This window comes from Epinephelus fuscoguttatus, linkage group LG12 (assembly GCF_011397635.1).
Source record: "Epinephelus fuscoguttatus linkage group LG12, E.fuscoguttatus.final_Chr_v1".
In the NCBI taxonomy this organism is placed as follows: Eukaryota; Metazoa; Chordata; class Actinopteri; order Perciformes; family Serranidae; genus Epinephelus; species Epinephelus fuscoguttatus.
In genome coordinates, this window is record NC_064763.1 from 38,733,164 (window position 1) to 38,745,269 (window position 12,106).

The following is a 12,106-nucleotide window of genomic DNA, read 5'->3' on the forward strand; positions in this document are numbered from 1 at the left end:
AAAGAACGGTCCCATGAACATTCTTCCTCCATTTTCTTAAACTTTCCCTGATGCTGAATCTGGTCTTTAAAGGGTACACCTGCTGATTTTGTAACCAACTTTGTATTAAAACATTTTGGGTAGTATATGTAAATCAACTGTTGTAAACGTCCTTCCATCTAACCAGTACCCAGATATCCCTCCTCGCCCCCGTCATCCGAGTTTTGCAAGCTCTAGGACTGTTGCTCAAACAAAAAGCTGTACTTCCACATTTTTTTATTACCTCACCCATGTCGCCATTACAGAAACAAACAGTATAGAAGCACTTTCTCTTTCTCAAACTCGGACCGAATCAAATTAAATGTTCAAACTAAGCAGTGCTGATTGAATATGTATCATGATTATGTTACTGTATTGCCTATTTCTCGCCTACAGTGTTTTTAGAAACATATTTTAGTGTCGTGTTAAGCAGGCACCATAGTGTTTCCTGCGCAGTGAAAATGGAGGCTGAAAAAACTGAGATCAAATGGTAAAACTAGACAGTGCTGATCAAATATAAACAAATATACAAATGTTTCCAGAAACATGTTTTAGCTTACTATTTAACTGTAATATGAGATCGTTTCTTGCCGATCTGCCGCCATTGTGTCAAACAGACGTGCTTGCATTTCGTCACCCACCAGCAGGAGCATTAATTGGTCTGGTGCGGCGCTGTGCATTCTGGTAGTTTTGGGTTTTCTCCCTCTTTTGCAAAACCACCTTTTTTTTGTGTTACGATTATGTAGCACCACTCTCAAAAGTGTTTGCGTCATTCCACTGCATAGACATCCTAGTTTTATTAAAAATGAAAATACTTTTTTAGACGTGAATAACCATTGCCTGGGTTTTTAATACTGCTGAGCTACTGAAAATGTGGATGAAGAGTAACCAGAGGGAAATTCTAATGGATTTGAAAGGGAACATTAAAAATAGAGCAGGACTCTTAAAAGCAAAATAAAGAGGGTGTCCTTGAAAGAGAAGAAAAGACAATGATAGGATTATTTGGGAACTAAATTAATATCTAAGAGGATATATATTATCATTATTATTATTATGTGATTGACCGTAATGCAATGACGCAGTCAGAAGGAGTCAGAATGGTTGGCTATAGAGTCTTGAGTAAAAAACAGTAAATTCAAAACATCCTATCTGCAGCATAAATTGAAATTTAAATAACAATAAAAGAGCATTAAATTCACCAGTGGTTAATGAACAAAGAGGAAAATTACTGTATTTTTTTGTCCACAAAATATAGAAAAGTGTGTGTCTACAATTTAACTGTTGTTGTGATCATTTGTACCTTGAAGGAGATCTCGTACTGTTCTCCTCCCCAGATCTCCAGACCCGTGTCATAGCCTCCCAACTCCCAGAACCACTTCCTGTCCACAGCAAACAGCCCACCTGCCATCACTGGTGACCTGCAGGACACACAAAATACAACACACACTCACTATTTGCAGTGCATTTTGTACAACAGAAGCCATTCCATTTGTGCAGAGCGGCAGAGCATCACTTTCCACTTCTCACCTACTAAAGAAAACATCTGAATAGATGCAAGATTTACTCACAAACATCTGCAAGTACTAACAAGATCCCTGAACTCATCACTTCAACAGAGTCAAATGAACAAAGATGGAGAGAGAGACAGCGAGGAGACAATCAGAAATCATCACTTCGAACATCTGAAATGTCAAAAAATGTCTACAGCAGGGACTTCTCAGGAGAGAAATAGAGGTAGACATAAGCAGATGACAGACACTGAATCATGAGGCACTTTGAAAACTTCATCCTTGTAACTTCTTATGGGTGGTGCAAGGTGTATCAGTGTTTCACAAGGTTATATGACATTCAAATGAGGTTTGAAGTAAACCAAAGCTGCTGTACAGAAAAGTCCCTTGTGTTGGAAATGTTGTGATTTTTTTAAATATAAAATGATGGAGATATAAATGTTCACCAGTAACCAAGAAATTTGGTTCGGAACTAATCGTATCTATCCAATTAAACGTACCAAACCAGGGTCTGTATGCCACATCCCTAATTCAACCTGAACGCATACAGCAAACAAAACCATTGAAGCAACATCAGCCATACAACTGTTTAGTTTGCTTGAAACAAACTAAACTTATGAATCGTAGGCTGAATAGTGGATTGTGCTGCAGGAGTGGTTTGAAAGTTTTTTATGTTCTTTGCTGTGCTTCTGGGTCTCGGTTGGAATCCACTGCAACTGCTCTAAATCCAAGCTGACTGCGGCTGCTGTCCACTGCTGCTGTGAGGGAGAATCAAACTTTTCTGAGCCACCTTTGTAAGCCTACGGGATTGGAAACTCATATAACAAAAACAAGAACAAAAAAGGTCTGAATAGGAGCAAGAAAACAACACAGAGATGCAGACAGTGAGCCAAAGTTCATGTATTTATGGTGGCACTATTTCTCACCAGATAATGAAGATGCACTTAGCAGTGCAGAACCAATTAACCCACTATAGAGCACTGTGGCTTCTGTCTGCTGTGACAAGCTCTGTGCTGCTGAGTGCAGTGCTTGTTAGCCGTTGTGTTGCTGCTGTACGTGATTGTAACTGCAGCACACCTGAGGCAGAAAAACTGGGGCAAGAGGTGCAGACACACAAACGTATACTTAATTTCTTGTGAGACTCTCCCTACACGTGTGTGTCTGTAACCCGATTACTGTGACACTGATCTTAACAATCACTCAAAACGCAATTGTATTTTTCTCTTGTTCTTCTCCTACAGTGCAGAAATATCACCATACACGCTTGTAGGTGCACCAGGTTGTCATAGTTACGAGCTTTTCATCAGGTAGACATTGGAGGCGAGCAGCCAGCAGGTAGTCTGCTCTCGCCAAAGTCGTCCCTGAGGAGGATCAATTAAAGGCAAACAGGGCAGCTACTGTACTGTCAGCAGTGAGAAACACTCCGGGGCTTCCCACGCCTCATGAGCAGTGAGCACAGATATGAGTCCCGTGGTGATAACAGCCAGGTTTCTGAAGTTTTCTTTCTCCAAGGGTGAAAAGGATGAAATGAATGTAGCTGTGATTACAGTACTGTACTGTACTACTCTCCGGCATTCTAACTTATATATTTATATATTTTAACGCATCTGACAAACAGTGTTGTCTTTAACACTCAAGCAGCTTGTTCACAGTACTTGTTCTTTTTCTGTAATGTAAGTACAACATTGTTTGCTGTACCTGCTGTGGTTGTGCTATCCTGATGGGTCTCTAAATTACTGCTACAGCTAAACGATGTGCATGTGTGAGTGGCTCTGTTTGGCTCTGTGCACAGGGGCTTTGTCATGTTGAGAAAAAGGTCTTGAAAGCACACTGATGACTGACCGCATGTCCACATACTTTTGGTCAGTATAGTGTATAACCACTATACCAACTTTTATTGTGCAACAAAGCAGCATTCCAGACAAGGCTTTTTTTGCATGGTTTTTGCCTTTCATGGTGCAGACAGCTGTATAAATAAAGAATTAGGTGGATGTGTCTGATCAGACAGGCACGTCTGGTTTGGATGGTGTTCTAAATTCCCATTTGCTGAAATGGTTTTACTGTAAAGCAGCTGCAATCAGATCACACACAAATGTTTGACTTTGCTTGGAATAATGACCCGCTGCTAAAAAAAAAAAAAAAAAAAAAAAAAAGGTCTAAATCTATATTAGTATAATTTTGAGCACAAAGCATTAGCTTGAAACATTACAAGGGAATGGACTTAATTACCACTGAGACAAAGTGAAGCAAAGGAGTAGATGGAGCTACCAGCTGTAGAAACTTCAGCCTTCGTGTGTTGTATTAATTAATCAAGAAAGCTAATATTGCATTAAAAAACAACACATTGAGCAGCCCTAATTATCCTCAGAGATGATATTGTGCATGGAGGAAATCAAATTTCACACTCAAACTAGTGAGACTTTGTTTTCCACACATACATAAACATGCACTCCTTCCTTCCTCCCTTCCCCCACTGCCACATGGGACAGGAGGCAAGGAGGAACAGGCGAAGGCCATTTGCGGCATTTAATTAGCTGTCTGCAACACAGAAAAGGTCTGCTGTAGCTGATAAAGTGACTCCAGTCCACAGTATATAGGTTATACATATTAATAAGGGGGAAAAGAATCACAAATAGGCATTTGGCACCTGTTCATAGGTGTCTCACATGTAGAGTGCTGTGGTACAACTGTGTGGCTGTAAGTCTGAGAACCACTGAGCACAATGTTTAATTCATGTGTTGACACAGTGTCTAGCTATAGTTAGAAGAGTGCACCAGTGAAGTGGCTTTTTGGCTTCCACTGTACTGACTGGTGTACAAGCACATGCGCTTCCTCCATGCTGGGCTCGCAGTTATAGTTCAGTAATGAAACACTGACTTTTAGCCTGTTCCCACCTCCTACACACTTTTTCTGTCTCTACAGCACATCCAGTGAGTGCTCAGGATGTCAACTGACATGTGGTAAATGATGCAATGCCATCACCTCCACTAAAAGTCACCCTGGCCAGATGGAGGGGTGTATTTTTCTCTTAGTGTGATTAAGGGAAACAGCAAGGAGATAGCAGACAGACACTTTTAACAAATCAACCCGTTAGAAGGAGAGATGATGAGTGAAACCTGTTGGAAGAGTATGAAACAAAGTTACCATCAATGATAAAATACAATTTAATCTAAGTAAAGTGTGTTGCCACTCACTCAAAGGGTTCGCTGGCGTCATCCCTCTGCAGCTCTGGAGGGATGGGTATCCGTTTGTAGTACATTTCCCAGTCGAACGCTCCTCGCATGGCGTCCCCCGCCTGCGTGTCATAGCCAAAGTTGTCATGGTCGATGACGTCAATCATTGGACACACGATGGTCTTCCTGTTCTGGGCGATTCGGTCTGAGAGACACAGAGGGAGGCAGATGCTAGATGTTTGGTTCAGTTTATGAAAAGCTTTTCAATGAAGAGCCACAGCAAACAAACAAGGCTTTAATGTTACAGGACTTGGAGTTGTGTTTGTTTGTGTAAAAATGTGTCTTTCATCTACAGTGGTGAAGGAAGAAGTAAGTGGGTGCCCAGGAAGAAAGACAGTTATTACGCATGTTTGCGTATGTCTGTTCACTGAGCTCTAAACCCATGTCGGACGCAGATCTACCGTCCTTTAAAAGGGTTGCCAGTGTATTAACTCAGTGACAAAAGGTCTGGAGAGGGATGAAGAACGGAAACAGCCCCTGCTGTCCTCTTTACTGCTCACAGCCAAAACCATTTCCACTGCTGAGGTTTTATAATTTGATTTTTAATAAATAATCTGATGTTTTGACCACATAGTGGTCCTTCACTTCAGCTCCTACAAAGTGGCTTTTCCAGATCAGACTGCATCCTGTGCCCCCTCACCGGATATTCATTTTGAAGAGTACAGCTTAATGTCTATTTGAATTCTTTTTTCTTTTTTTTGCAGCAAGTCTAGTCTGGTTTTCAAGCTCACCTTGAACACAAAGTATAAATATTTTCAAGCTAACTTATGAGTGAAGATGCAGACTTGCAGTCCCTTTGATTAGATGACATTCAGCACAGTTCTGTAGCTATGTGGTCCTTTTTAAAAGTGATATTTCTCCTTCCTCCTTTAAATCGGAAATATAAATATTTAGGGCTGCCCCTGTAGTAGTCGGCCAAACATTAGTCGACCAGAAAGGTCATTAGTCGGCAAGATTATATTGGTCACTTAGTTGCAGAAAAATGACTGGACCATGTGGGAATTTACTTTGAAAGGACAGACACAGGAAGTGGCCAGAGCTCGTTAAGTTGCTTAGCAACCTGAGGCGCAACCTGATACCGCGTACTTGAAAAATAGGCAAAAAAGGCACAAGAATAGCTCCCAGCGCCGGACCTCATGTTCTCCAGACATGGCATGTGTACGGCCTCTAATTTCCAGGGCTGGTACCTGCGGTTATTCCACAGGCTAGTTAATAACATGTCGGGCAGGAAATCCAAAGTGTGGGATCATTGTGAGAAGGTGAAGGACGAACCCAAGGTGATATGTAAACTCATCTTCATTGGTCGACTACAAACATGACGTATCATCTGAAACATGGAAGTAGCTACATGCCCATTAGCCCACAGCGTCATTAACAGGTGGCTCGCTCAGTGTGTGACGTGCACTTGGAGATAAAATATAGGCCTATATTAATGAAGGTTCATTAGTACGGTTTTGTATTTCTCTGTAATGTAGCACAGTGTTAACAATGTTACTGATACTATTCTTTCTCACACCTTCAACTCAAACCACCAAAATATATCATTTAATAATTACATTATTATCGTAAACATGCGGGCAACTAGGAAAATTCTTAGTCGGGGGCAGCCCTACAAATATTACATTTTATTACATGGTTGTTATTTGAATGCCACACATGATCTGAGCCTGCATGTAATATGAAGCTGTACTGATCATTTTGTCACAGCCTCCTTACCCTCTCTCCATTATCAAAATTTTGAGTGTCAAAACATGTAACAAACACAATGACCGCCTGTTTGTGTTACACAGTGGCAGACACACACTCCATTCCCAAGAATTGTGTGTACAGCTTGACATAGAGGCAACATGGGTCATAAAGTTTGTTGTTAAAAGGGTTCCACATGGGACGGCGCCGTGCTGGGAAACGGAGCTGAACACGGGTCCTTAATGGAAAAAGGGTAATTGAGAAAGTGAGACTGTTGGTGAGCAACTCCATCAGCCAGGAGAGGAAGCGCTTAGTCTCACAGCAGGGGTGGTGTATGAGTGTGTGTTTGTTTGTGTGTGTTCTCTTACTTCAATCTGTCAGTGGACCTTGACATTGAGGACATTTTTAAAGAGAGGACATAGTGGAAGATTTGAACTTTTCGGAAAGGCATGGATATTTTTGAAAATGAGATATTTTCAAGAAAGAGGACATTTTAATATGAAAATTTGCTGGAAAAGGGGGACATTTTAAGAAAGACCTAGCAGCAGAAAACATGGCGGATGGCAACCATGATCTGAATCTTATCTGTATTCAGGAAATTCTGCTGTGACAACAGGTGGAAGTGGTTCTTCCCCACTGTTTGCATTAGTCAATGTACGTGTAGGAGGCAGATTAAAAAGAAGACATTGCTGATGTTCATGAGTGCATCCTGTGTCTGCTTTCTTCACAGCTGAAAGTGGACTGATTTTCAAAGTTCAACTTTTGTTGACTGAAACTAGGTATACTTTTAGTTATAGGTTATATTTGAGCTGAGTTTAAGAAAGGCTAAAGCCTTAAGGCCCGAACATATTCGGGCGGAACATACGCAGAAGTCCACGCGGACTCAAAGCGGACGTCCGCAAGCCCTGTGCGCGCAAAGCTCAGATTTTACGACCACGCGGACTCCGCTCTGTGCACCAGTTACTGTTCGGCATGTATTTTTCACATCGCGGGGATTTTTCGCGGGGATTTTTACAGGAAACTACAACGTGGAAGTGCGCTCGACTATGAAAGCCCGAATAACTGCGGACATTCCTCGCAGAGTCCGCTCCGCTTATACTACGCCTGAGTATGTTCGGGCCTTTAGCATCAATTTGTTGGCTACAGCTAATGGATCTACCGCTAATGTAACTACAGCTAACTGTAAGGTTGTGGGTAAAGACTTCGAGTCATTCTTTTATCTGCTGGTTTGAAACTGAAAAAGCCTCGCTGAAGGGAGTCAGGCTGTTTAAGGAATAAAACATATCAAATAATTTTCAGTCCACTATGAATGAAGAGAACTTCTTATCACTGTTCAGCTGTGATGAGCTTTACATTGTATCTTGAAAGGACGTTTGATGTAACTGATCATTCACATCACTGTGCATGTGTTTGATCCTCACCCAGCAGTGGAGGCAGCCAGTTGACGTTGGCCTCACAGTGGGAGTCCAGGAAGGTGATGACTTCTCCTTTAGCTGCAGCGGCTCCAAGCAGGCGAGTCCTAATCAGCCCCTCCCTCTTCTTGGTCCTCAGGATGCGAACCTTTGGCATCCGCATCATGTACTCCTCCAGCGCTACCTTTAGGTGCTCTGCAGGATGGAAGAGATACAGAGGAGGGTGAGAACATTAGTCTCATTTTCATTGCTATCAAGTGCTATCAATTTTTTCCCCCTCTCAGTCCAACACACAGACACATCTGCCTCAGAAATTTCCTTGGTTCCCATGATTTATGAACAATGTATCTGGTGTGCATTTTTTGACTCTGTTCATGGAGAAATCTGTCTCTACATGATGGACTTCAGTTTGTATGATTGCTTAAGAGTACAAAGTGGTGGCTGTAGAAAGAAGAGTGTGATTCCAAAAACAGACAGTAAAACCAGCGGCAAATAACAAAACTAAATCTGGAATAATGGTTTGTCACCATGTTGTTTATGTGTTGGGTTTTTTGGTCTTTTTTTGGACATTTTTACATAAAAAGAAAAAACCCACAACTTTTTGTAGTTTTTAATTTGTGAGATGAGCAGCATGTGCAACCATTGTAACTCACAAGAGCCTTGACTGATGCCATTGAAAATACACTTGGAGTAAGAGCATACAAATACTTTCCTTTTTTTGAGATATTTTTTGGGTGTTTTAGCCTTTAATTGATAGGACAGCTTAAGTGTGAAGGGGGGAGAGAGAAAGGGAAGGACATGCAGCAAAGGGCCACAGGCTGGAGTCGAACCCGGGCCGCTGCGGCAACAGCCTTGTCCCACTAAGCCACCGACGCCCCATACAAATATTTTCCTGTCGGAGGACCAACAGCAAATTTTCAGTGCACCCGAAAACTGATTAAATACATTTTAAAATGATAAAACTTGTTTTGTGCTACACCAGTGTATTTTACATATAGCAGTGTGGACATACATAATCAGGAATGAAGGAAAGGACACAGTGTCTATCCAGAATCCAAGGGACACAACCAATATCTTCAAGAACTTCACTGTATTTACAGCATATAGATTGCAACGCTACAGTACCCTGTGATAGACTGGCAACCTGTCCAGGGCCTCTTGCCCAGTGCATGCTGGCAGTTGGGATTGGCTCCAGCCCTCTGCAACCCTGCACCAGATAAGAGGTTTAGAAAATGGATGGATGCTGACTGCAGAAGCAGTGAAGGACAGAATCAGGATGGGTAACTTTTCAAACTACAAAAGTTGTACAGGCCCCCCAATGCCTTTACATAACAAACGTTACTCATAACTTTTCTTCTGTTTTCTCACTGTGGGATTGTCACATTTTTAACACAGACATAACAGACAGAACGTTAAGCCACACAGGCAATGAATCAGACTGACAAGTTACACGGAAGTGTTGCTTTATTGATGCAGGACAAATGTCTTTAAATAAAAGAATGAATGATAGTTACATTGCATCAGTGAACAGTCTAAACAGCCCACAACTCTATGCTGCTGACCTAGACGTGTATTGATTAATGACTAAGAGCCAAAACTGTACAAAATTTGCTTTAAGGAGAAAAGAGACAGGAACAAATGGATATAGACAAACTTGAATCTCCTTTTTGAAGACTAAAATCCAGCTGATTATCCATTATGTTGCTACATCAATGAACTTTCTTCCTGAATTGTGTTTTCTTGTACTTGCAACAATAACTGCCCTTGCAGAAAGATGCCAAAGGCAATATCAGCAATCAGCAACGTTACTTTGAAAGACATTTAATGTTATAGGACAACCATGGGCCTTTGACTACCACTGTGATCAGATCACAGTGATCACTGAGATCAAGTCTCTTTGCAAAGTTTAGCCATTAGTCATAGAACCAGGTTAGTTTAATGGGTTCCCTGAAGAGAAAAGAGTCTCTTTGTTACATGAGTTAGATTAAATCCATTCATGTTTTATTGCTCTTTATTCGATGATTTAAAGGGTATAATTCCTAGTAAAATGTCCTTCATCTCCATCTTTTGATGGATGATCATTAAAAACTTGGGCCATGTTTTTGGAGGGTAGTTTTTGTGCCAGATTTAGGCAGACCTTGGTAGAAGAGACATATTTCTTTGTGTGCAAATGAAAAGCTTTATATAAGAAGTTATTATCTGACAAGAGTCGTCTTCTGATGACAGTATATTGGGTATGTTTGTCGTGACAGCTGTAGGGTTGAGCGTCTAACTTGATATTCTAATGAAAATGGCACAAAGTCACACTTTGACAATTAAAAAGGATTTTGCCGCCCATTCGGAGGACATGATTTTATTTATTTTTTTACACTAAAATTCAAATTTTTAGTATAACAGCGTGAGCCCTGAGCGCTCTCAGTGGTTTGAATAGAAATCATCCCTGAAACTGTCAAAACATGAAACATTACTTTGACAGATTCTTTACAAAAAGCCACAATACTGTCTGTTGACAAGAGTGCAGAGACAATGAGAAGTTGAAAAGTGGACCTTTTAAGTTCATCCACTGGAAATTTTATTTACTTTCATGCCAATTGCAGATCTAACTGAGCTGAAGTTGACAGAGTTAGAGAAACACAAAGCGCTCGGAAAGGCTACCCTACGAATATAAAGACAGACGATCTTCAGCGGGAGGAAAAAGAGCAGTTAATTGTTTTCTTTTATGATATTCTAAGGGAGGGAGAGGAGGAAAAAACTTACAGGGTGAAGTGCAATGAAAAGGGGGAGGCTTAAAAATTGATATTCTCCAAACTTCACATAGCCATGCCTTTCTGTTTCCATTCTTCCATCCACCCCAGTATCCTCACTCCCCCGTTTTTTTCTTTCTCTTTTCTTTTTGGTTTCTTCTTTTTATACTGATCCATTATGAATAAAACTATATTTTTGTCACAGAGAAACATGAAGCACCTTTAGGGACGAGGAAGGATCCTCTCTACAAGGGCAACAGGGAGGATGTGACAGGAATCATTCAGTCTGACCTAAATATTTCTCTCTGTTCTAACTACTGCTTCGAAGTGCTGGTATGCAAGGCTTTTTTCCTCATCTATGGACACTGTGCTTTTCTCTCAGTTGTTGATTTGTCTTCTTCTCCTCTCTGGATGAGCTGTGCCCCAGCGCCCTCTATTAGACTCTACTCTTTTGGGGGTACTTGGCCTGTGATGTGGCACTGGATATATGTACAACACCTATTTTCCTTTCCCACCAATCTTTGCATCCGTCCTCAGTATACCCACTTATTATGTGAAGGATGACTGGCGGTTAGAGCCTGTTATCACAGGGCTGAGACAGACTCCCATTCACACTCGTATCAACACCGAAAGACAATTTTGAGTCCTCAGTTAACCTAACCTCCATATTTTTGGATGTGGACGTAAAATGACACTGCTACAGTGGCCTCAGATGAGTCCAATTCCATTACTAGGTATCATCACGCATGTGAGTGGTGTTACATATGTATATGATGATGATGAAAAACATTTCATGCAATTTAAATTGTTTGGTTTCTCATCAAGCTTTGGGGGGTAAAAACGAGAAAGTGAATTACCTGTGAGCTACACCGGGGTCCTTTATTTTTTTTTTCAATCTATCCTCCTGAGACCCTGTGTCCTCATATGAGGACATCTTATTTTACTTGACCTTATACTTCATTCTACTTAACTTAGACATGTTGTTCTTGTTCCTGAACACTTTTTTGTCCCATCTAGTACCCCTGGTAGAGCGCCGAGAAGGCGATCAAACTTGACTATCTAGAGGAAGTAAAAGTTGTAACGAGGTTTCTGTCGGTGAACATGTAGAAGGATAATTTGCACAGTACACTAATCCATGAAAAAACAAGATGGCGGCCATCTCTGCCAAGTCAGTCTGCAGCTGATCCAAATACAAAAGGCGACAAGGTCCAAAACCTGATCAAATTAAATGGTTGTAACTTGTTTATTTATGATTAATAATGTTTGTAGTTTTATATGGAATACAAATGTAACTAATTTTGGTAACAGTAACAAGCTGAGACAAAGCTTATTAGGGCGTACACATTTAAGGACATTGGGACAATGTTTCTTTTTTATGCTTCTTGGGTTTTACTGATTTCAAATAGCCTGGAGAAATTAAAAATGCATGTAAAACAAAGGTTTGGGTCTCAGGAGGAATCGAAAGAATTGTGCACTCGTTGACAAGTTTTTGAAATTTGGCATAG

The 12,106-nt window shown here is 40.9% G+C and overlaps 1 protein-coding gene across 2 annotated transcripts in view; it reads right to left on the bottom strand.

Moving 5' to 3' along the window:
• LOC125898522 (polypeptide N-acetylgalactosaminyltransferase 10-like) overlaps positions 1 to 12,106 on the bottom strand; it is an 89,812-nt gene that overhangs the window by 15,601 nt on the left and 62,105 nt on the right. For both annotated transcript variants that reach the window (XM_049592351.1, XM_049592350.1), the window contains exons 5-7: positions 7,867 to 8,052; positions 4,721 to 4,904; positions 1,319 to 1,436 (exon numbers count right to left, since the gene is read on the bottom strand). In XM_049592351.1, coding sequence (XP_049448308.1) covers positions 1,319 to 1,436; positions 4,721 to 4,904; positions 7,867 to 8,052 — 488 coding nt within the window. The remainder of the gene's footprint in view (positions 1 to 1,318; positions 1,437 to 4,720; positions 4,905 to 7,866; positions 8,053 to 12,106) is intronic.